The sequence below is a fragment of the Anabrus simplex genome, chromosome 8 (assembly GCF_040414725.1).
Source record: "Anabrus simplex isolate iqAnaSimp1 chromosome 8, ASM4041472v1, whole genome shotgun sequence".
Taxonomy (NCBI): Eukaryota; Metazoa; Arthropoda; class Insecta; order Orthoptera; family Tettigoniidae; genus Anabrus; species Anabrus simplex.
In genome coordinates, this window is record NC_090272.1 from 55,904,897 (window position 1) to 55,927,012 (window position 22,116).

The following is a 22,116-nucleotide window of genomic DNA, read 5'->3' on the forward strand; positions in this document are numbered from 1 at the left end:
ACAAGCATCCTTCAGCTGAACAACATTGTCACACCCTGCTATTGGAGGAGGCTGAAAAACCAAACGGAACTAAACAAAAAGAGCACAACATTCCATTTCCCTTTCGGTGGATAACCGCAGTATCCGGTTTAAATCTCTAAATAATTGATACCTTTCCTCTCGTTACACGCTGTTTACGTGGAAACTGTCACTCTGCTATGCCATTACGCATTTGTTAGGCTTCAAACTGAACGACAAGCGGGACTTAGATCTGCAGTTGCACGTCTGTGAACCTAGCAATTACTGAGGAATGAGTTGGACAAAGTAAGACATTTCTGACAAATCATTTATCTTTAAAAGATTTCCTTCCAAGATAACATATATTAAAAGAAGGTTTTCTCCTTCTAGAATTGGTAATAATAATAATAATAATAATAATAATAATAATAATAATAATAATAATAATAATAATAATAATCTATCCTAACCCATGGTACTAGAGCCCTGAAGGGCCTTGGCCTACCAAGCGACCACTGCTCAGCCCGAAAGCCTGCAGATTACAAGGTGTCGTGTGATCAGCACGACGAATCCCTTCGGCCGTTATTCTTGGCTTTCTAGACCGGGGCCGCCATCTCGCCGTCATATAGCTCCTCAATTCTAATCACGTAGGCTGAGTGGACCTCGAACCAGCCCTCAGGTCCAGGTAAAAACCCGTGACCTGGCCGGGAATCGAACCAGGGTCCTCCGGGTAGGAGGCAGGCACACTACTCCTACACCACGGGACGGGTCACTAATAATAATAATAATAATAATAATAATAATAATAATAATAATAATAATAATAATAATAATAATAATCTAGATGAGAATATGGACGGAAGAACGCAAGAAACAGCATAGCGAGTTCATGAAGAGATTTTGGAAGGAGAAGAGGAAAGGAAAACCATCATCAAGTTAAGTTACAACGCTCTCTGTAAACGGGCATAACGAAGATAGAAGAAAGAATGTAGATGGGAAACCTCTAAAGACTAAATTCGGCTAAATTAATCAAGTGAATAAGTTCAAGTACATAGGAGAAGTAATTCAGCCTTCAGGCTTGAATCGTGAAGTAAATAGTGAGAGGATCTCAAAATTACAGAAGGCCTATAGACTCATCTGGAACAGATATAACAAAAAATCAATATCCCGGAACGTAAAATTAAGACATTACAACTCAGTTATCAAACCTGAAGTACTGTACGCCTCGAAAACATTGATACCTGGAGGCAGATCACTTATTAAATACATAGAGAAACAGGAGAGAAAATATCGGGGAACATCTTTTGTCCAGTCAACTCAGAGGGAATCTGGATGGAACGGAAGTCTCGGGAGTTTTATCAGCATTCTGAAAAGATCGACGACACTATCAAGAAAAGGCGATTCAAGTTTTATGGCCACATTCTCAGAATGAACAATGATTGGCTCACCAAAAGGATTCTCAACCTTGCTCTCTCAATGAAAGTCAAGAACAACTGACTTAGTGAAATATAAGAAGACCTTTAGGAAATTGGCATCCCACAGGAAATTTTTCACTTCAAAAAAGCAGTCAACAGCCATCATTTTTCTGAGAAAATGAATACCAGGACCAATAAATCATGGACTGAAGAACGGAGGAATATATTCAGTGCCCAGATGAAGAGATTTTAGGTGAAGAAAACAATCAGCACCATCTAAATAAGTTCTATCGCGTTCCACAGATGGACATAAAGCTGTAAAAAATAATAATCAAACATATTCTCGTCGTATGTCCACCGTTTTTCTAACCTGGAAAAGTCTGGATTTCTTGAATTCTACTCCATAGGCTCTTAAATTTATAAATAACTTTCTTCTTCTTTCTTCTTTTGTATGTCAGCGATGTTTTAAAGCCATATGCTAAATAAATAAATAAATAAATAAATAAATAAATAAATAAATAAATAAATAAATAAATAAATAAATAAATAATCTATTATGGCATCGGCTATCGATTGCAAGTATTTTGATCTGATGTTAGGTGACTTACACGGGTCTGATTCCCGTAAGGTAAGGTCAGTGGGTTTCAGAAGATAGGAGAAATCAAACGAAGATCAATAGTTTAAACGAAATCTACCTACAGGCATTTAATGCGTCCACACACATATTTCTCAATTTATCTACTAGATATCATATAATTACCCCACCTACGTAAACCCTTCTACAAAATACAGAATATTTTCAGATATTGGTTACCACCCGGCATCGTCATTATTATTAATTGTATTTTTTTTTTACAAGTTGCTTTACGTCGCACCGACACAGATAGGTCTTATGGCGACGATGAGACAGGAAATGGCAAGGAGTGGGAAGGAAGCGGCCGTGGCCTTAATAATTAAGGTGTAAAAATGAGAAACCACGGAAAATCATCTTCAGGGCTGCCGACAGTGAGGTTCGAACCCACTATCTCCCGAATACTCGATACTGGCCACACTTAAGCAACTGCAGCTATCGAGCTCGGTATATTATTATTATTATTATTATTATTATTATTATTATTATTATTATTATTGCCCGACCGGAGGCCATGATTGTTAATGCGTGAAATTTATCTATATGGTCTGACACCGTGGTTAGATGGTTCGAGTCCCGTTGGTCGAAAAAATGTCACCATTGGCTGGCAGGGTAGGAGAAATGGTGGTATACAATTTCTGATCACGAAGTTGCGTACCACGAGCCTGTATTCAATTCCAAACTTCTCCGACGTATTCATATCGACTGAGGGCATATGCCGCTGTCGATGGTGATCCGTCCGTCGGATGGAGACGTAAAGCTTTGACCAAACCTCTTCGTGCTATTCGACAGGAGTAGGCAATGTGACGGCGCCGGCCTTCACCCTCAATCAGAAGGCTACAAACTAGAATTACTACTGCTCAAGCCTTCTCCACTTCTTAGAAGAGTTTCTCCTGTAAAAGATTTCCCATCTCGTACGCGTGTGTTTCCTGCTAGCTGAAGACATTCTTGCCTCACCTGGTGAAAGCCAGTGCAGTTGACCAGCTGTGCCCCAGGTTCCTGGATAATTTACTCGCATTTGCAACAATAACAACAACAACAACAAAGAGAAAGAGGCTTGGTTCGGGAGAGTGCATCTGGGGAAACAATTTCTCCGCGCCCGGAGTATAACGGTACATCACCACTTATCACGCACTGTGATACCAGCGGCAGGGAAGTGCTTCCCTGGGAAACAAGCAGAGAAATGCTGGCCATACATCCTGCAGGCCTAAGTCTGCAAGGAGACTTGCTTGTCGCGAGATTTACGATTGTATGATGACTTTCCCGAACATACATCCAGCCACAATGAGGACGTTGGCTTACATCATTGAGGTCTAAGGCCTTGTCCTCAACGAAGCACCGCACCTTAGCACAAGCCGTAAGCACGTTTACTCGAGTCGAATAGACGAGAGAATAATCCAAGCTAGCAGAGCTACCGTCATCTCGTAAATGGTCTTGTTGAGTGGGCAATGAAGCGCCCTGCGGAAGAAACCTGTAAATGTGTTGAAATTTATCGTGAGCATTATCTTCAACAGTGCCATTCAGAAAAATAATGGCCTTGACTTCTGTTTGCCATTGCGTGAGTTTGTAACTGAACTTCATCGCGCAATTGTATGAAGTCCTAAAAATAGGGGAAATTGTAAGGTGAAGTTCTATAATATTATGCAATATAATGTATTGCCTCATTTATTTTATCATTTTACTTTGTCGTCTGTTGTTCCACCGCATTAACATAATGTTATTTAGTCTTTAAAAATACTTTGATATTTTAGATTAGATAAAATTGTAGAATATAGTTTGGATATAAGTTTCACCATGTTAATTGTAACTTATCTGTCGTAGTTGCCACTGTGTTTGGGACGCTAAGTCCTGTAGTGTGAAATAAATAAATAAATAAATAAATAAATAAATAAATAAATAAATAAATAAATAAATAAATAAATAAATAAATAAATAAATAAATAAATAAATAAATAAATAAATAAATAAATAAATAAATATCTTTGAAGTATGAGGAGGAGTGGTGTAATGGTTAGTGTGATTAGCAGCCACCCCCGGAGACCCGGGTTCGATTTCCGGCTCTGCTATGAAATTTGAAAAGTGGTAAGAGGGTTGGAACGGGGTCCACTCAGCCTCGGGAGGTCAACTGAGTAGAGGTAAGTTCGATTCCCACCTCAGCCATCCTGGAAGTGGTTTTCCGTGGTTTCCCACTTCTCCCCCAGGCAAATGCCGGGATGGTACCTAACTTAAGGCCACGGCCGCTTCCTTCCCTCTTCCTTGTCTATCCCTTCCAATCTTCCCATCCCCCACCAAGGTCCCCGTTCGTCATAGCAGGTGAGGCCGCCTGGGCTAGGTACTGGTCATCCTCCCCAGTTGTATCCCCCGACCGAATGTCTCACGCTGGAGGGTAAGCAGATAAAGAAAGAAGAAATATGAGGAGGAATAGCTAAAAAAAGAAGAAGAATATGAAGCGAGTGGTAGAGAAAGATTTGATTCGCCAAATGGTAAGGAGGTTTCGGTATTGCTGAATTGAAATAAACAAAAGCATATCATCAGGAGGTACTTAAAATACGCAGATCAAAGCTGTTCCGTGGTTCAACGTAAGGGATACGATTTTTAAGAGGGACAAAGGATGTATCGTCACCTCTTACTTAACCCTCGTTGGAATTGTCTCTAATAACTGTTATGTAGCTGATGTTTAGATGTTATCGCATCCATCAAGAGCCTCCGCGGCTCAGGCGGCAGCGCGCCGGCCTCTCACCGCTGGGTTGCGTGGTTCAAACCCCGGTCACTCCATGTGAGATTTGTGCTGGACAAAGCGGAGGCGGGGCAGTTTTATCTCCGGGTACTCCGGTTTTCCCTGTCATATTTCATTCCAGCAACACTCTCCAATATAATTTCATTTCATTTCATCTCATCTGTCAGTCATTAATCATTACCCCAGAGGAGTGCGACAGACTTCGACAGCCGGCACAATTTCCATCCTCGCCGCTGGATGAGACCTTCATTCATTCATTCATTCATTCATTCATTCATTCATTCATTCATTCATTCATTCATTCATTCCATTCCTGGCCCGGTCGAATGACTGGGAACAGGCTGTGGATTTTCAATGTTCGCATCCACCAATGTTTCAAACTCATCACGAATCATTCTCGAACACATTGTGTACTCCAGTGACGAATTTAAGGCGTGGCAAGGGGGGGGGGGGGCAAGCTGCCCCGGGTGAAGAGTTAAGGAGGGCGCCAAAATGGGCAGAAGCGTTAGAATAATTTTTATGGTTTTTGGATACGTAAACAAATGAACTAAACCAATCTTAGTGCAAGCTGTAGCATAAATAACGTTATGTAGGTATGGACTAATTATAAAGTCTTGTATTTGTATTCCTGCCCGCTTTTACAACTTTTAAATACATAAATGTCTCATGTGCACCCGTGCTTCTTAGATGACAAGTGTTGGCTAGTTTTCGTCACCCACTGACCATTAAATTTGTTTATACAATAGTATTGTGACACCCACACCACAATGGCAGGAACACGAACTCTAAATTTACGTTGCATGTACTACCGCTTCTTGTAATCCTAATCGATCGGACACATTTTTAATTGTGTTGTTTCAAATCTGCTGTTTTTTCTACAATTGTCTTAACGTCGCACCGACACAGATAGTTCTTACGGCGACGAGGGGATAGGAAAGGGCTAGGAGTGGTAAGGAAGCAGCCGTAGCTTTACTGAAGGTATGGTGTGAAAATGGAAAATGGGAAACCACGGAAACCCATTTTCAGGGCTGCCGACAGTGGGGCTCGAACCCACTATCTTCCGGATGCAAGCTCACAGCTGCGCGGCCCTAACCGCACGGCCAACTGGCCCGGCTTTTTTTCTTTTACTTGTTCTAAAATAGTTTTAATTGGTTTAACCTTTACGTCGCCGTAAACCTTCGATGAGTTGTTTGTGTCAAATTAAATTATTGTGTAAAGATTTTTATAAGTTACAATTTGCTTTACGTCGCAGCGACACAAATATGTCTTAAAGCGGCGATGGGATAGGAAAGGGCTGGGCGTATGAAGGAAGCGTCCTTGGCCTGGTGTGAAATTGGGAATCCACGTAAAACCATTAGGGCTGCCGACATTGAAGTTCGAGTCCACAAACTTCCGAATGCAATCTGAAAGCTACGTGACCCACGGATAATGCAACTATTTAACTATATTACACCAAAGGTATTCAAACGGATAGATCTGTTATACTATAATACCACAGGTCTGATACGTGTCATCAGACCGTCTACAATCACAGATTTACGAGGGTTTCCTCTTGCGACAACTACCGACATATTGTTTTTGTTCCTTTCTTCCACTAATTACTTGCAGGAGTCGATTAGGCTTTCAGATTTATTATACGGTTATATGAATTAAAGACTCTGTATATATCACCATTCTCCCATAGCAATGTCAAGGGTCGCCTTATCACAAAGAAAAATAAGAATAGGGGAGGATCGGGAGGTATCGGACGGCGGCTATTGTTGGACAATCACAGATGCCTTTGTTAACAGCATGTGGCAGAACCTGTTTAGTTACTCACAGGTCCACCTGCATGTTTGAAGGGTGTGTACATCCTCTTCAGCCGAGAGGCAGGGTCGTTTATGAGTGGTGGTGTATTTTTGCCCTTTGTGTGATTTTAGGCCAGCACGGATTTATTTTTAACAAGATGTAGCAGGAACAATAAGTTGTATTGAATTTTGAGTACATTAGCAGAAACAGTATTCTTTACTCTAATATATCGTGGGTTTAGAATCAGTTTCTTTTCGAACTTTCTCGTTCAGTTCCTGTTGTTTCTTACGGGAGTCATTCGGACGGTATCGGACACGAAACTGGCGTGTTGTATCGGACATCATACGCTGCAGTTCCATCCGGGTTACTGATAGTATTATCCTTCGTTTTAGGTAAACATGTGGAAGATACGAGGACAATGGTAAGAAGGCAATATGATATTAGCCGTGAATAGTGTCGGGGACAATAAAATGAGTATTAGAGAGGCCAGCGAACGTTATTCTATTCCAAAAACCACGTCAGGTGATAGAATTAAAGCTCTTGGAGCTGGTAAAGTGATTCCAACATAAGTGTGTGCGGTGTACAGTGTGACTTATCAAGAGAACATTTTCATATGAAGAAGACCGAGCTCGATAGCTGCAGTCACTTAAGTGCGGCCGGTATCCAGTAATCGGGAGATAGTGGGTTCGAGCCCCACTGTCAGCAGCCCTGAAGAAGGTTTTCCGTGGTTTCCCATTTTTCACACCAGGCAAATGCCGGGGCTGTACCTTAATTAAGGCCACGACCGCTTCCTTCCAATTCCTAGGTCTTTCCTATCCCATCGTCGCCATAAGACATATGTGTCGGTGTGACGTAAAGCAAAAAAAGTGAAGAAGATAATTACCAGTGCATGCATATCAAGACCCTGGACAGCCAGTTCATGACACTCAATAAGACAGAATGTTTAAAATTTGTATACCAGTTTGCTGAGGAATTGAGTGTTGAACATAGGTTTAATAAAACTAAAATGATGGCAGGAAAGGATCTTTATTCCGTTTGAGGACGGCTCAGTCTACCAGCTTTGCAGTGAGCAGTAGGCTTCAACAAGGAGCAAGTGGACAAATGTTTTGATACATTAAATGACCTTATAACAAAATATTTGTTTAGTCCATCAAGAATTTTCAACGCTAATGAGTGTGATATTTGCAGAATGGCTAAACGTTCATTTGTTTGTATCTTCAATGTGAAAAATCTGTTCTTGTTAAAAAGAAAAAAGACTGTTCGATACCACCTTTCATTTTTCAAACATACGAGAGTGTAATGACCTCATAATTTGTTAATATTGCCTGTGTTTTTAATTGTGATTAAATATATTCTAGTGAGTAAGTTAATATAAGAATGTAGATACTTATAAAGTGCATTACATGGCTTTTTTTCCCATTCCATAAAATAATGAAGACAAGAAAGTTAAACTGTCCGATACCTCCCGACAGTCCTCTACACCTGTGGACAAATCAAAAAACTTCAATATTTAGAAATTAACAGCAAAATTATCCGCACTGCCATAAAGTTTTCATCCGCCAGGACACTAACTTCGCGGAAATCCGTGTAGGGCTCTAGTCATAGGGAAATATGGCGAGATTTTCGAAGCAGTCAGAAGAGTTCTACTATAGTCTGCACATTTCTTTGCCACGCATATTAATGTGTCTGGGGTGGCGAGATTTTCGAAGCAGTCAGAAGAGTTCTACTATAGTCTGCACATTTCTTTGCCGCACATATTAATCTGTCTGGGGTGGCGAGATTTTCGAAGCAGTCAGTAGAGTTCTACTATAGTCTGCACATTTCTTTGCCGCACATATTAATGTGTCTGGGGTGGCGAGATTTTCGAAGCAGTCAGAAGAGTTCTACTATAGTCTGCACATTTCTTTGCCACGCACATTAATCTGTCTGGGGTGGCGAGATTTTCAAAGCAGTCAGAAGAGTTCTACTTTAGTCTGCACATTTCTTTGCCGCACATATTAATGTGTCTGGGGTGGCGAGATTTTTGAAGCAGTCAGAAGAGTTTTACTATAGTCTGCACATTTCTTTGCCGCACATATTAATGTGTCTGGGGTGGCGAGATTTTCGAAGCAGTCAGAAGAGTTCTACTATAGTCTGCACATTTCTTTGCCGCACATATTAATCTGTCTGGCGCAGGTTATGATGTGGTGGCGTGTTCTTGCCACTTTCCTTCAACTTAATCCGCCTCTAGCTCCAGAGGAATACTACATCTTTATTTCATTGTAAGGCAACAAAAAGATGCCATTATTCGTTCCTATAAAGACTACGTTCAAAGCTCCTGATGGCTATCTAATACCAACCTTCCAGATCATAACAATAATTAGCGATACGTGACATCTCGTATCGCTGATCGAGATTCTTGTCTTGCCGCTCGGCCGAGCTACAACAAGACGCATGTGTGTTTAGGATTTCTTTAATACGGCTCCAAAGGGAGAAATTAATCGAGTGCATAGATAATATAATCCATAACTTTCACCGAATAGAACGGAACGAGGCCACTTCATTTATTTACTGAACACGTCGCAAAAGTACCCCACGAGCTGTGCTCCACTGCTCGACACACGGAAGTCTTTCTTCCTTATTACCTCATTTCCATATTTATGAATCTTACATACTCTTGGAGATTTTATTTTAGTACGTGAAAAGGAAACGGGAAATTAATCGTCTGTTACAAAATCAACTTCCAACAGTGGATGAAAGGAATGCCTGCTTAAGGCTGTGTTTACTGAACAAAACACACCAAATATGTTGTTCCTGTTGCTGTTACGCCATTTACTTCAAACGTATTGGCGTATTAGTTATTCGTTATTTTCTCTGTGAAACTATCATGTGACGTCATGGCAGTCTATAGAGGCTATTTTGTAGATTTACACTCGGTATTATTGTCTTATTAATTAATTATTTAAAATATTTATTTATTTCTCTCCTCCCATTAGGACCTGCCAATTTCAATTCCTCAACATTGGATGCTTCCTCTTTCTTTCTTTCTTTCTTTCTTTCTTTCTTTCTTTCTTTCTTTCTTTCTTTCTTTCTTTCCTATACTCCTTAATCCTTTCACTGTGTTTCCTCTTTCTCTTTCAGATCACTTTGTAGCCTACCGGTTTTCTCTTCCCTTTTGCCTTGGAATCCTCTCATATTTACCACTTTATTTCTAAAAATACCTCTCTTTTATTTCTTCTTCTCCTATATTATTTTGTTCCAAATCTTTCTTGACTTCTTGAATCAAGACAGTTTACTTTTCTCCTATTTATTTATTTATTTATTTATTTATTTATTTATTTATTTATACATTCTTTCTTTCTTTCGTTCTTTCTTACTTACTTTCTTAATTCATTTACCCTCCAGGGTTGACTTTTCCCTCTGACTCAGCAAGGGATCCCACCTATACCACCTCAAGGGCAGTGTGCTAGAGCGTGAGACTTTGGGTAGGGGGATACAACTGGCGAGGACGACCAGTACCTCGCCCAGACGTCCTCACCAGCAATGCTGAACAGGAGCCTTGTGGGAGGTGGGAAGATCGGAAGGAGAAGACAGTGAAGAGGGAAGGAAGCAGCCGTGGCCTTAAGATAGGTACCACCCCAGCATTTAACTGGAGGAGAAGGGGGAAAACCACTTCGAGGATGGCTGAGGTGGGAATCGAAACCCCCTCTACTCAGTCCTCGTAACACTTTTCAAATTTCGTGGCAGAGCCAGGAATCGAACCCGCGCTTCCGGAAGTGACAGCTAATCACACTACACCGCAGAGCCGGACATTTATTTATTTATTTATTTATTTATTTATTTATTTATTCATTCATTCATTCATTCATTCATAGGACGGCATAAAGGCATGTTTGCTGAATAGCTCCGGCGGTAGAGCGCTGGCCTTCTGATCCCAGCTTGGCAGGTTCTATCCCGGCTTAGTCCGGTGGTATTTGAAGGTGCTCAAATACGTCAGCCACGTGCCACTAGACTTACAGGCATGTAAAGGAACTCCTGTGGGGCAAGATTCTGGCACCTGGGCTTCTCAAAAAACCGTAAAATTAGTTAGTGGAACGTAAAAATTATTATTAATAGTATTATTATTAATAAATTCGTGATCTATCGACGTATACTGAAGTTCTTATTTGGGTCATCAATCAACAGATATGTCTTATGGCGACGATGGGACAGGAAAGGGCTAGGAATGCGAAGGAAGCGGCCATGGCCTTAATTAAGGTACATTTGCCTGGTGTGAAAATAGGAAACCACGGAAAACCATCCTCAGGGCTGCCGACAGTAGGGTTCGAAACCACTATCTCCCGAATACTGGATACTGGCCACACGGAACCGACTGCAGCTATCCAACTCTGTAATCGAGAGACTGATGTGCGCTATATCTCTATGCATTTAGAGGTATTTGTATTTTCGGAGTGGTGGTGGGGTTGCGTTATCACAGTAGAGGGAAGCCAAGATTCGAACAGATGACAGTAAAGTAGAACCTCATTAATCCGGCCCCCATTAGTCCGGACTTCGCTTAATGCGGACAGCCGTTGAATAATAATAATAATAATAATAATAATAATACATAAATGCAATTACAGTATAGAGATGAGGAGGTCGTTGAAGGTGTGATAGCTGCAGAAAAGTCAGAAACGGATGAATATGACCAGGATGAAGCAGGTGATTTTATTAACCCTAAGTTAAAACTTAGTGAAATTAAAGACCATCTGAACATTGCCATTAAATATTTGCTAATACCAAGACCAAATCCATGATAATCTCACTTCCTTAAAACTCACTACACGGCCTCTAAATACGCCTTAAACACCAACAAACCAGATGAGGCACTGGTCCTCGGAGAACGCTGCTCATTTAAAATATGCTGCTTTTTCTAAATTTCACATCTGCGCATTCACATAGAAGATAAATATGTCAGTCACTTTGAAATACCACCGGTACAGTCCCGTTGCAATACCAAAGCAACACGTCAAAATACACAGAATGATAAGATTTATTTTCAGTTTAATCAATTCTTCACGTGAGATAATTAAATTTATTTATAGTTCACACGGACATATTTCCGAGAACAATAAATAAATAAATAAATAAATAAATAAATAAATAAATAAATAAATAAATAAATAAATAAATAAATAAATAAATAAAATAAATAAATAAATAAATAAATAATACCGTATATATTCCTCACCTACCGCATGAAAGCATTTTGATTTGGCGACATTTAAGCTGTCTCTGTGTCAATTTCGACGTTCTGTTTCACTGGCAGTGGTGTTGGTAATCAATATTTTAAGAGAAAATACAACCGGGCCACCCCTCTCTTAACACTAATCAGAAGTAAAATGGAAGAAGTCCAACAACTCGAAAAATGAAGGTGCGTAAAAAGAAAGATAAGGGCCATGAAGGACGTGACAATGAAAGACTCCCTGGACCTCGAGAATGTAACACCGTCGGGGTCGGAAAAGAACAAGTGTTGACCAAAGAAGGTGGGATAGAAAAGATGACACATGTAAGAAGCAATGCCAGGACTCAGCTATGGGCCTCGTCGTCGCCAAGTTAAGAGACCTTGGGGCCTTTTTATTCCACTCTTACGACATGCAGTTCTATTTTACTCTACCCATGGCGGAGAAACTGAAGCTCTTTTAGGTAACTCGCCGGCCCTGCGGTGTAGGGGGTAGCTTGCCTCCTCTTATCTGGAGGCCCCGGGTTCAATTCCCGGCCAGGTCAGGTATTCTTCTCTGCATCTGAGGGCTGGTTCGAGGTCCACTCAGCCTACGTGATTGCAATTGAGGAGCTATCTGACGGTGAGATAGCGGCCCCGGTCTATAAAGCCAAGTGTACGCCTTCTGGCTGAGCAGCGGTCGCTTGGCAGGCCAAGGTCCTTCAGGGCTGTTGCGCCATGGGTTTTGGTGTGATTCAGGTAACTCATTGTCGAGTTTTCAATTAATTTCGTCTGATAAATGCCGAATCTCTAACTTAAAAGGCACTTCAAAAACCCGAAAACCGATGTCGGTTTAGAACCACCTAGGATCTTGGGATCTGAAGGCCCACACTCAACCACCGATTCAGGGGGCCTGGGAGTGGGGGATTTAAAAACGATGTTTGGCAATAAAAACTATACGACCCCCCCCCCCTCTCCTACCGCTTCACATTATAGGCTAAAGGAGGAATTCAATCCCGGAACTTCCCATTCAAACGATGCAGATGACAATCTAATTCCACCGCGAGGTGGTAGGACAGCAACACAAAAGGCTACCTTGAACGGCACTGTCTTGACCATCAGTAGAAAGGCCAGAGAAAGTGAGAGTATCAGAATACTTGCCAACAGAATTTGCCTTCCAAATATTTCTTTCTATCAAAGGAATCCATCTCAAATAGCTTCCGTGTGAAGGCAGACGTTTGGCACGAACAGATATCGTGGAGGTATTGCACTTTCGCTCTCTACAGTTGAGGGTAGGCCATATAAATACAATTCGTATACATTTTTCCAGGGAAAGTTTCACGTTACTGACATAATCATTTCTCCTCCTAAACCTTAACCGATGGAGGTAGCTTAGGTCAGTATATCAAGTACGCATTGATCCGGAAGAAGTTGCATTCGAATGTCAGCCGACTGCTTTTCATACATAACGTCTTTAACTTATGGTAAAGTTTGGAGATATAACCTTTGTTTTATACTTAACTACAGCAATATTAAAGATGGTGGTGGTGATTATATATATATATATATATATATATATATATATATATATATTGCTATTGACTTTACGTCACACCGACACAGATAGGTCTTACGGCGACGATGGGATAGGAGAGGGCTAGGACTGGGAAGGAAGCGGGCGTGGCCTTAATTAAGGTACAGCCCCAGCATTTGCCTGGTGTGAAAATGGGAAACCACCATCTTCAGGGCTGCCGACAGTGGGGTTCGAACCTACTATCTCCCGAATACTGGATACTGGCCGCACTTAAGCGACTGCAGCTATCGAGCTCGGTGAATATTGTTTTACGAGGAAGTAGAACTGAATACTAAAGGTGGAATTAGGGTACTGCTGTTTGGGTTATCTGTCCACAGACTCTTTTGATACAGCTCTCAGTATCATTCTTTCCTATGGTAATTTTTTCTACTCTACGAAAATATTGCTCCCAAGTCTAGTGTATTATTGCAATTATTAAATAATAATAATAATAATAATAATAATAATAATAATAATGATAATAATAATCTGAAAAGGGTGGACTTAGGATCTCCTTTGAAAAAAAAACCCCCAATTACTTGACCAATATCTCCACAGCTCCCCAACAACTAAAGACAAGGTATGGTAAGATAGAAAGAGTTAACAGCTTTAAAATATCTCGGTGAGATTGTGCAGATGGGATCTCGACTCTCTGTTGCATTGTTTACCCCCCATTCCAGCGTTTCCCGGAGGAGGGAACTAGCTGGGGGGAGGGGGTTCATGTTCGTTCACGGTGTGTCTAAGCGCTCCTCTAGCGAAGTTAGAAGTGGGCGAATTTCCATAGTCGACTGCATTACCGTCCGCGCTATGGGTGGTTCGTGTTTGAAATGAAGAGGTATCGTGCGTACATTCGGGTATACCGTTGAGAATGGTGACACAGCATTAGCGATTAGGTTAGCCAAAATTGCCTAAATCGTTTTATGTAGGGTAAAGTTCCATAGTATGTTTGTTGAATTTAGTATTTGATTTAATTAGTGTAATCTGATCGAATATTAAATTTGGAATTTAGATAATTTAGGTTGTTTTAAGTGAGCAAATTGCTTCCGGGCCTAATTTGTGGGAGCAGAGGAAAAACATAGTAGATGTTCATTAGTGTAGTATGTCGTTAAAGGGGGTTTTGGAGCTGTTCTTTTATAAAAAGAATGTGTTTGGGCCTACGTTTGTTAGTTGCCGTGGCGTCAATGTCGTACCGACCCAAGGAATTAATGAGTGGGATGGTGTGTGTTTGGACTTTTGAGTAGTAGTTTTGGAGATTTGTGGAGACGTAGTCAAGAAGGTAGGGAATTTTAGTGAGTGTATGTAGTTGGTGGACGTTTGTGTGCCTTGAAGGCCAGATGGGATCTAATGAAAGAGAAGCTAACAACAGTAGGCGAGATAGGATGGTCGCAGCGTTTCGCAGAACAGACCCCCTGTACAAGGAAAAGGCAATTTCAATGCAAGCTAAACTCAGACATTAAAACACGGTGATTAAATCCGAATGATGTCGGTGCGACGTAAAGCAAGTTGTAAAAAAAAAAAAAGTCTATCAAAGTGAATGCCTCCGAATTGCTGGAAAGGCTGGTCTGAGAGAAGCTGAGAAGTTTGGGAGGAATATCCTTCGAAAGATAATGGGCCCAAAGATCATCGCTGTACAATACAGGTTGCGGGGACGAGAGGAACTTTATCAGAAAACCGAACGACGGATGGAATCCATCAAGAAGCGACGACTGAAATTCTATGGCCACCTATTTGGAATGGAAGACAAGCGGTTGACTAAGAATTTCTTTTACCATACTCGATAATATACCTAACACATGCGATAAGTGGTTCAGGGAGGTCGGGAATGATCTGAAAAAAAAAATTCTAAATCATGAAGACATTGCTAACAGAATCAAGTAGCGACAACAGATCAATAACTCCAAGGGGTTTCGTGAAGACGAACAGCAGAATAGCGGGTGGACAGCAGAAAGGAGAGGTGCGGCCAGAGAGAGAATACGATACTGGGCTGCAAAGAAAGCTTCTAAAATGTGTAAATGTTGCTTGTTGTGGTCTATAATGGCAGTAAACGTCTACAAACATGGTTTCACGTCTCGCCAACTACTTTAACAGTACTTCAACGCCGAGTTGCCAGTGTTTTATCCCTCAGGAGTTCTTTTACGTACTGGTAAATCTAACGGCACGAGGCTGATGTGTCTAGACACCTTCAAATACCTCCTCAGCCAAGAGATCTGAGAAGACCAGCGTTCTATCGTCCAGGCTACCCAGTCTGGCTACCTGAGGATCTTGAGATGTGCTCCATTAATCCTTGTTGTCTTATTCTTCTTCCTCTTCGACTTTTATAACATCCAAGGGGATCGTGGGTGCGATCTATGTAGTACATGTGGTTCTGATCACGTTTTACGACCGGATGTCCTATCGGATACAACTCTATTACGTGTTTTGTTTTTCTTTACGTCGCACCGACACAGATAGTCTTATGGCGACGATGGGACAGGTAAGGGCTAGGAGTGGGAAGGAAGCGGCCGTGGCCGCAATTAAGGTATAGCCCCATCATTTGCCTGGTGTGAAAATGGGAAACCAGGGAAAACCATCTTCAGGGCTGCCGACAGTGGGGTTCGAACACACTATCTCCCGAATACTGGATACTGGCCGCACTTAAGCGACTGCAGCTATCGAGCTCGGTCTATTACATGCTGCTGTAGTGGTTGGTGGTGTAGCGACGCCAGGACGGGACATTACCCAGACATTCAGCCAAGCAGCCCGATATCAGTCCATCTTTTCTTCTGGACAAATTTTATCAAAAAGTTCGTTCCTCTCTCTTAGCACTTTGATTTAGTATCCCTTCATTTGTGGTCCGATCTACCCAATCACCTCCAGCATTCTTCTGTAATACCAAGCAAAGTACCGAGCGAATTGACTACGCTGTGAGTTTTTATTCGGGAGATGGTGGACCCGAACCTGTGTTTTTTTTTCCTTTTCACATCAGACAAATGCTGGGACTGTAAAATAATCAAGGCCTTTCCTACCCTGTATTTGTTGGTACGATGCAAAACAAAGCACAAGCAAAGTTATTTCGGTACAGATCATGAAGGCCTTACAGGAGTGGATGATAAAGAATTCCCCTATCCGCAACTTCGGAACTAACTGGGAGAGAGTTGATACCCCTATGCCCATTCCCCTGTGACCCCACGAGTTAACGGTTCTCATAATTGGTGTAAGTTGCCTGAATCTTTAGCCCACGTAGGCTATGCCTCCGGAAGTCGAAACCTCGTTTCCAAATTTGTCGACTTCCTGTAGGGGAATCGAACCCACGTCCTTCCGAGTGAACATAGCACGCCTTCACCACTATCTCTAGGCAGCCGATTTTCAATAGCACCAACAAATAATAATAATAATAATAATAATAATAATAATAATAATAATAATAATAATAATAATAATAATACGATTTTATTTAACATTTGATGGCCTACATTGGACCACTTTAGTCAATTATACAAAGGATTTTTTAAATTTCCCATCGGCTCAATATTTCTTCATTCTGAGAGATATTGCCATCCTTTTTCAACTAAAAACACCTAGTCATTAGACCTTTTATTGATCTTGCTCTATAGCCTGGTGTGTGTGTCTTGCAGTATCTTATTTTTGTCTGTTTTGTTTTTAAGATCATCTATTGTCATTTGTAATTCTTACCCTTTCAGACCTTGATTTTTTTTTTTTTATAGGCACTCAACATTATTTGGTTGTAATTTCCACCTTAAATTCCAACTGCCAACATTGGCTGCAGCAGTGAATGTGTATTGAGGATACATAGCTGCCTCTGTGGATCAGCGGTAGAGTGTCGGCCTCCGGATCCCAAGATAGCGGGTTCAAACCCGGCAGAGGTAGTCGGATTTTTGAAGGGCGGAGAAAAGTCCATTCGACACTCCATGTCGTACGATGTCGGCATGTAAAAGATCTCTGGTGACACATTTGGTGTTTACCCGACAAAATTGATTAAATCTCAGGCACAGTCGCCCAAGAGAGTTTCGGTTTACTCAGCCTGCCATCTAGTGGGGGCCTAGAGTAAAACGGAACGTCGAAATTGACGAGCAGACAGCCAGATGGCGTCAAATTGAAATGTCTGCACATGGTAGCTGAGGCCATACGATTATTATTATTGAGTATACATGTCAACTGAGATGGAAAAACAGTCAAAAACACCGCGGAAGCTTTTTCATTTCTGTCATAAGTGGAAATATGTCATGTCCATTGTAATGGATACTGGGTCTGTAGGGGTTTAATATCATTCTTAATTTCCGTAACCCATTTAATACTGGTCTTGCTAATGCACAGTTTTTAAATAATTATTCTGCTAATTCTGGTGTCAGGAGTTCTGATAAGATGTCGAAAGAATGATATACAGTTTTTCATAATCGTGCTCTACCGATTCAATTTCCTTATAATCTATTTTATTTGATGTTATTCTCCATTGTCCATTAACTTGATATTGTTATATCAATAATAATGATATGCAAAGCCATTAGTTTGAAGTTCATTATTTCAATAGATGCTAGGTTGTCGGAAAGCAATAACACGGACTTGTCCCTTTAAGCACCTCCGAATGCCACTCATCCTCGGCCAAGATCGAACCCACTATCTTAAGAACAGAAAAACTGAGGTTGACGGACTGGTAGTAGTAGAAGGCACGTTATTATTATTATTATTATTAAGCTATGATGATTGTTCTTGAGCCGGCCCCGTGCCGTAGGGGTAGCGTGCCTGCCTCTTACCCGGAGGACCCGGGTTCGATTCCTGGCCAGGCCAGGGATTTTTACCTGGACCTGAGGGCTGGTTCGAGGTCCACTCAGCCTACGTGATTAGAATTGAGGAGCTATCTGACGGTGAAATAGCGGCCTGGTCTAGAAAGCCAAGAATAATGGCCGAGAGGATCCGTCGTGCGGACCACACGACACCTCGTAATCTGCAGGCCTTCGGGCTGAGCAGCGGTCGCTTGGTTGGCCAAGGCCCTTCAAGGGCTATAGTGCCATGTTTTTTTTATTGTTCCTGAGAACAGCAAAGAGAAAAGCTGTATAATAAAATCGGTCATCAGGTTTGAGAATCATAAAGTTCTAGTGGAAAATGTAAACGCCAAGAAATAGAACATTCACACTCTGACAGTCACCTCCTATAAAAGTACGTACCATCTATAGGAGAGACAAGTAATCGCACTGATGCGAGAAACACGTGGTACTGTTTACCAACTTTCTTCACGGAGTTCTAGAAGCAGTTTGGCTCGCCGACAAACGTAATACAAGAATCGCCACGCTTCATTGGGAATGTTAAGAGCTCAACTCTTCAGCCAATACCGCACGGTACTAGATTAGTGTTTTTTACTAAAACCGTACATTTGATTCGTATTATCTGCTAACCACAAAATCTTGTATTTCACTTCACTGGTAACTAGCGCAGTTAGGTACATGGAATACGTGAAATGCGACCCTCAAGGACATTACGTTCCATCAGAAAATTCTGATTTCAAAGTGTCTTTCTTTCCATCAGGTTAACAGAGCGACAGTTAGAGATGTTCATTTATGTGTTTGCTCTAGAACAGCTAACTGTCTTCCTGGGAAACTTAGTATTTCGTCTCGACCGTTTTTCAGAGAAACTGTCTCAAAATTCAAATTTAGGTACGCAGTCGGTCATCAAATGGCATCGATTTTAAATTGTATTGGCTCCGGAGTGATATCTCCTTCGATCTGAAAACCTTTCAGAACCAAATGACGACTGTCAGGTGGTTATATGACTAGAGAAATAGAGTGTATACATCATTCTGAGGTCCGAGAAGCAACATGTACTGTATTTATGTGACAATGACAGTGAGACTACTGTGTGGAAACAGACGAAAGCAGTGAGAGCGGCGGTGATGAACAGGGTGCCTCGGCAGTTCTGGAAATATCCAATAATTCGGTGGATATGCAGGCAAGTGAAAGGTGTGGCAGAAGTGCCAGGTTAGATACATATTTTTGTTGGGAGATCTAATTGGAAATAATAATAATAATAATAATAATAATAATAATAATAATAATAATAATAATAATAATAATGTAATTTTTGTTGTTGCTATTGGTAGCCTAGTTACAGCCTTTGTAAGGGAGACCTTCGTCTGGAGTGGGTGGTGTCTGCTATGTGAAAGAAATTGCGTGGTGGAGAATATTTGCGAGTCCCAGTCTCTGTGCCAAGGGAATTGACACTTTAAGATTAAAATCACTTGATCTGGTCAAGAATCGAACCCGGAACCCGGAGGACCGAATGCGTAGACACTGACCACTCAGCTTTGGAGTCAGGCAACCGTTGCATGAATAATTTAAACAATACTTCAAAGCTTCCAAAAATCATGTTTTGAAAATAAGTTATATCCTGAAAATTTCTATTTTGTGGGCACAAAGAAAGTTACGTTCTGTAATTCTAATAACTGTATTCAATAATGTTATCATAATTTCATATCACTATATATTTCTTATACCTTTGCCAGCTTTCTATTGGCGTATGTAGCCTATGTATGTATGTATGTATGTATGTATGTATGTATAATAATCAGCTGTTTGTATTCTAAACAACTCGACCATCAGCTGTCATAGATGACGTAGGTGTCACGGAAGAGACCTGTTTGGGAAATGAGGAGTGAGGTAGTTCCCCGTTGCTTTCCACAACTAACCAGAAGTTGTTATTGCATATCAATCTGCCAAGCCCAACGAAATGCACGCACAAACTGACCCCATGAGTAACATTTTCACATCATTCATCAAACGTTCTAGATTAATAAGGAGAGACAAACAGGTCAATGAAAGTAAAAAAATTGACCTAGTCTATACCAGGACATATGGTGCACTGTAAACATTAGGTCCCGCGAGCAAAGTAAATCTCTTCCATTATACTTAGATAGGTACAATTTACCATACACTGGCTCACCATTAAGTACTGTACCATAGTTGCTGGACATTAAAACACTGATCTGTGCAAAGAATAGTTTTGGAAAGACGCCGTATTTTGATTTAATACCAATATATTATCAGGCAGCGGGGCTCAGATGGTTGAGTTCCTGACCCCAACTTGGCAAGTTTGATCCTGGCTCAGTCCGGTGGTAATTGAAGGTGCTCAGCCTTGTTTCGGTAGACTTGCTGTCACGTAAAAGAACTACTTCTGGACAAAATTTCGGCACCACGGCGTCTCCGAAAACCGTAAAAAGTAGTTAGTGGGACAAAAACACAATAACATTATTATTATTATTATTATTATTATTATTATTATTATTATTATTATGATTATTATTAAATAATTGTGTGCCTAGCCTTTCCTTAAACGTTTTCAAAGAACTCGGAAATGTATCCTGCATGTTCCTACACAATTTAATCCATTCATTTATTCCTCGTCTTATAAATGAATATTTGCCCCAGTTCGTCCTCTTGAATTCCAACTTTATCTTCATATCATGATCTTTCCGAATGCTAAAAGCTCTACTACTGTCATTCCACACCATCTCTCCACTGACAGTTCGAAACATCCCTCTTAGTCCAGCATCTCGTCTCCTTACTCCGAAGTCTTCCCTGACCAAAGTTTGCAAAATTTTCGTAACGCTACTCTTTTGTCGGAAATCAGCTAGAAGAGATCCTTTGGATCTTTCGCAGTTCTCATATCAAACAGTCCTGGTCTGGTTTCCATACTGGAACCATACTCCAATTGTGGTCTTACCAGAAACTTATACGCCTCTCCTTTACATCCTTACTACAATGACTAAATACCAGAAGACATGAACACCAGGATTCACCAGGAAAGGCATTCTTTTGATGTGTACTGTGGCTATATTAGGATTAAGACGTATGCGTTTTCTATAGGCTAAAATAACTGTGCACTTGACAGTTAAACCTGCAGCAGTTCAAGGTTTAATGGTGACCACGGGGCTTCTAGCTGGGTATGAAATTGCTACTTTGCTATTTGTTTTAAGTCGCACCGACACAGATAGGTCTTATGACGACGATGGGAGAGGAAAGGCCTAGGAACGGAAGGAAGCGGCCGTGGCCTTAATTAAGGTACAGCCCCAGCATTTGTCTGGTGTGAAAATGGGAAACCACGGAAAAACCATCTTCAGGGCTGCCGACAGTGCGATTCGAACCCACTATCTCCCGGATGCGAGCTCACAGCTGCGCGCCCTTAACAGCACGGCCAACTCGCCCGGTAGGATGAAATTGCTTACATTAACATGTGCGAGAGTTAATTATTAGATTAAAATGTATATTTAGGTCCCTAGATGATAATGATCGTAATTGTATATTTTTACTCACCCTGTTCGCTCTATAACCCTTAAGAGAGTCTGTCACTTCTAGCGGTCTGTCTCCAAGGTACTGAAACCTGCCGTGACGAACAATTTCACTAGCAATTCTCTGAGCACTGGATCTCGGTGTCAACTGTCCACTCGACGAAAAAGCAAGACGTCCCGCTGAAGACGGAGCGGCACCATCCGATACAGCGACAGTGGGCGAACCACTTTCCACTTCATAGTTACGACTCACCATGGTGACAATAAGACACACGCTATGTTCGAACACAATCCATCCCACACCGCGGCGACTGGGCCACGCGCACGAGGAACTCTGATACTGCTAGTACTTTCTACCTGGCGTGCTCCTGCTAGCATCACAATGAGCCACGGGAGGAAGAAATCCCCACTTCCACCTTACTCTCAGCCAACTCTTCTGTCAGGGTTTCGTATGTTACTCGCTGATTGGCTGTCGGCAGCCACGGACCAAGGATTTCTGTGTTAAGGAGTTACGGAATGGG

At 41.3% G+C, this 22,116-nt stretch overlaps 1 protein-coding gene across 2 annotated transcripts in view; it reads right to left on the reverse strand.

The window, feature by feature from the left end:
- LOC136878774 (uncharacterized) overlaps positions 1-21,883 on the reverse strand; it is a 284,279-nt gene extending 262,396 nt beyond the window's left edge. For both annotated transcript variants that reach the window (XM_067152241.2, XM_067152240.2), the window contains exon 1: positions 21,621-21,883. In XM_067152241.2, the coding sequence (XP_067008342.2) occupies positions 21,621-21,851 (231 nt within the window). In that variant the 5' untranslated portion in view covers positions 21,852-21,883. The remainder of the gene's footprint in view (positions 1-21,620) is intronic.
- Positions 21,884-22,116: the final 233 nt, after the last annotated feature.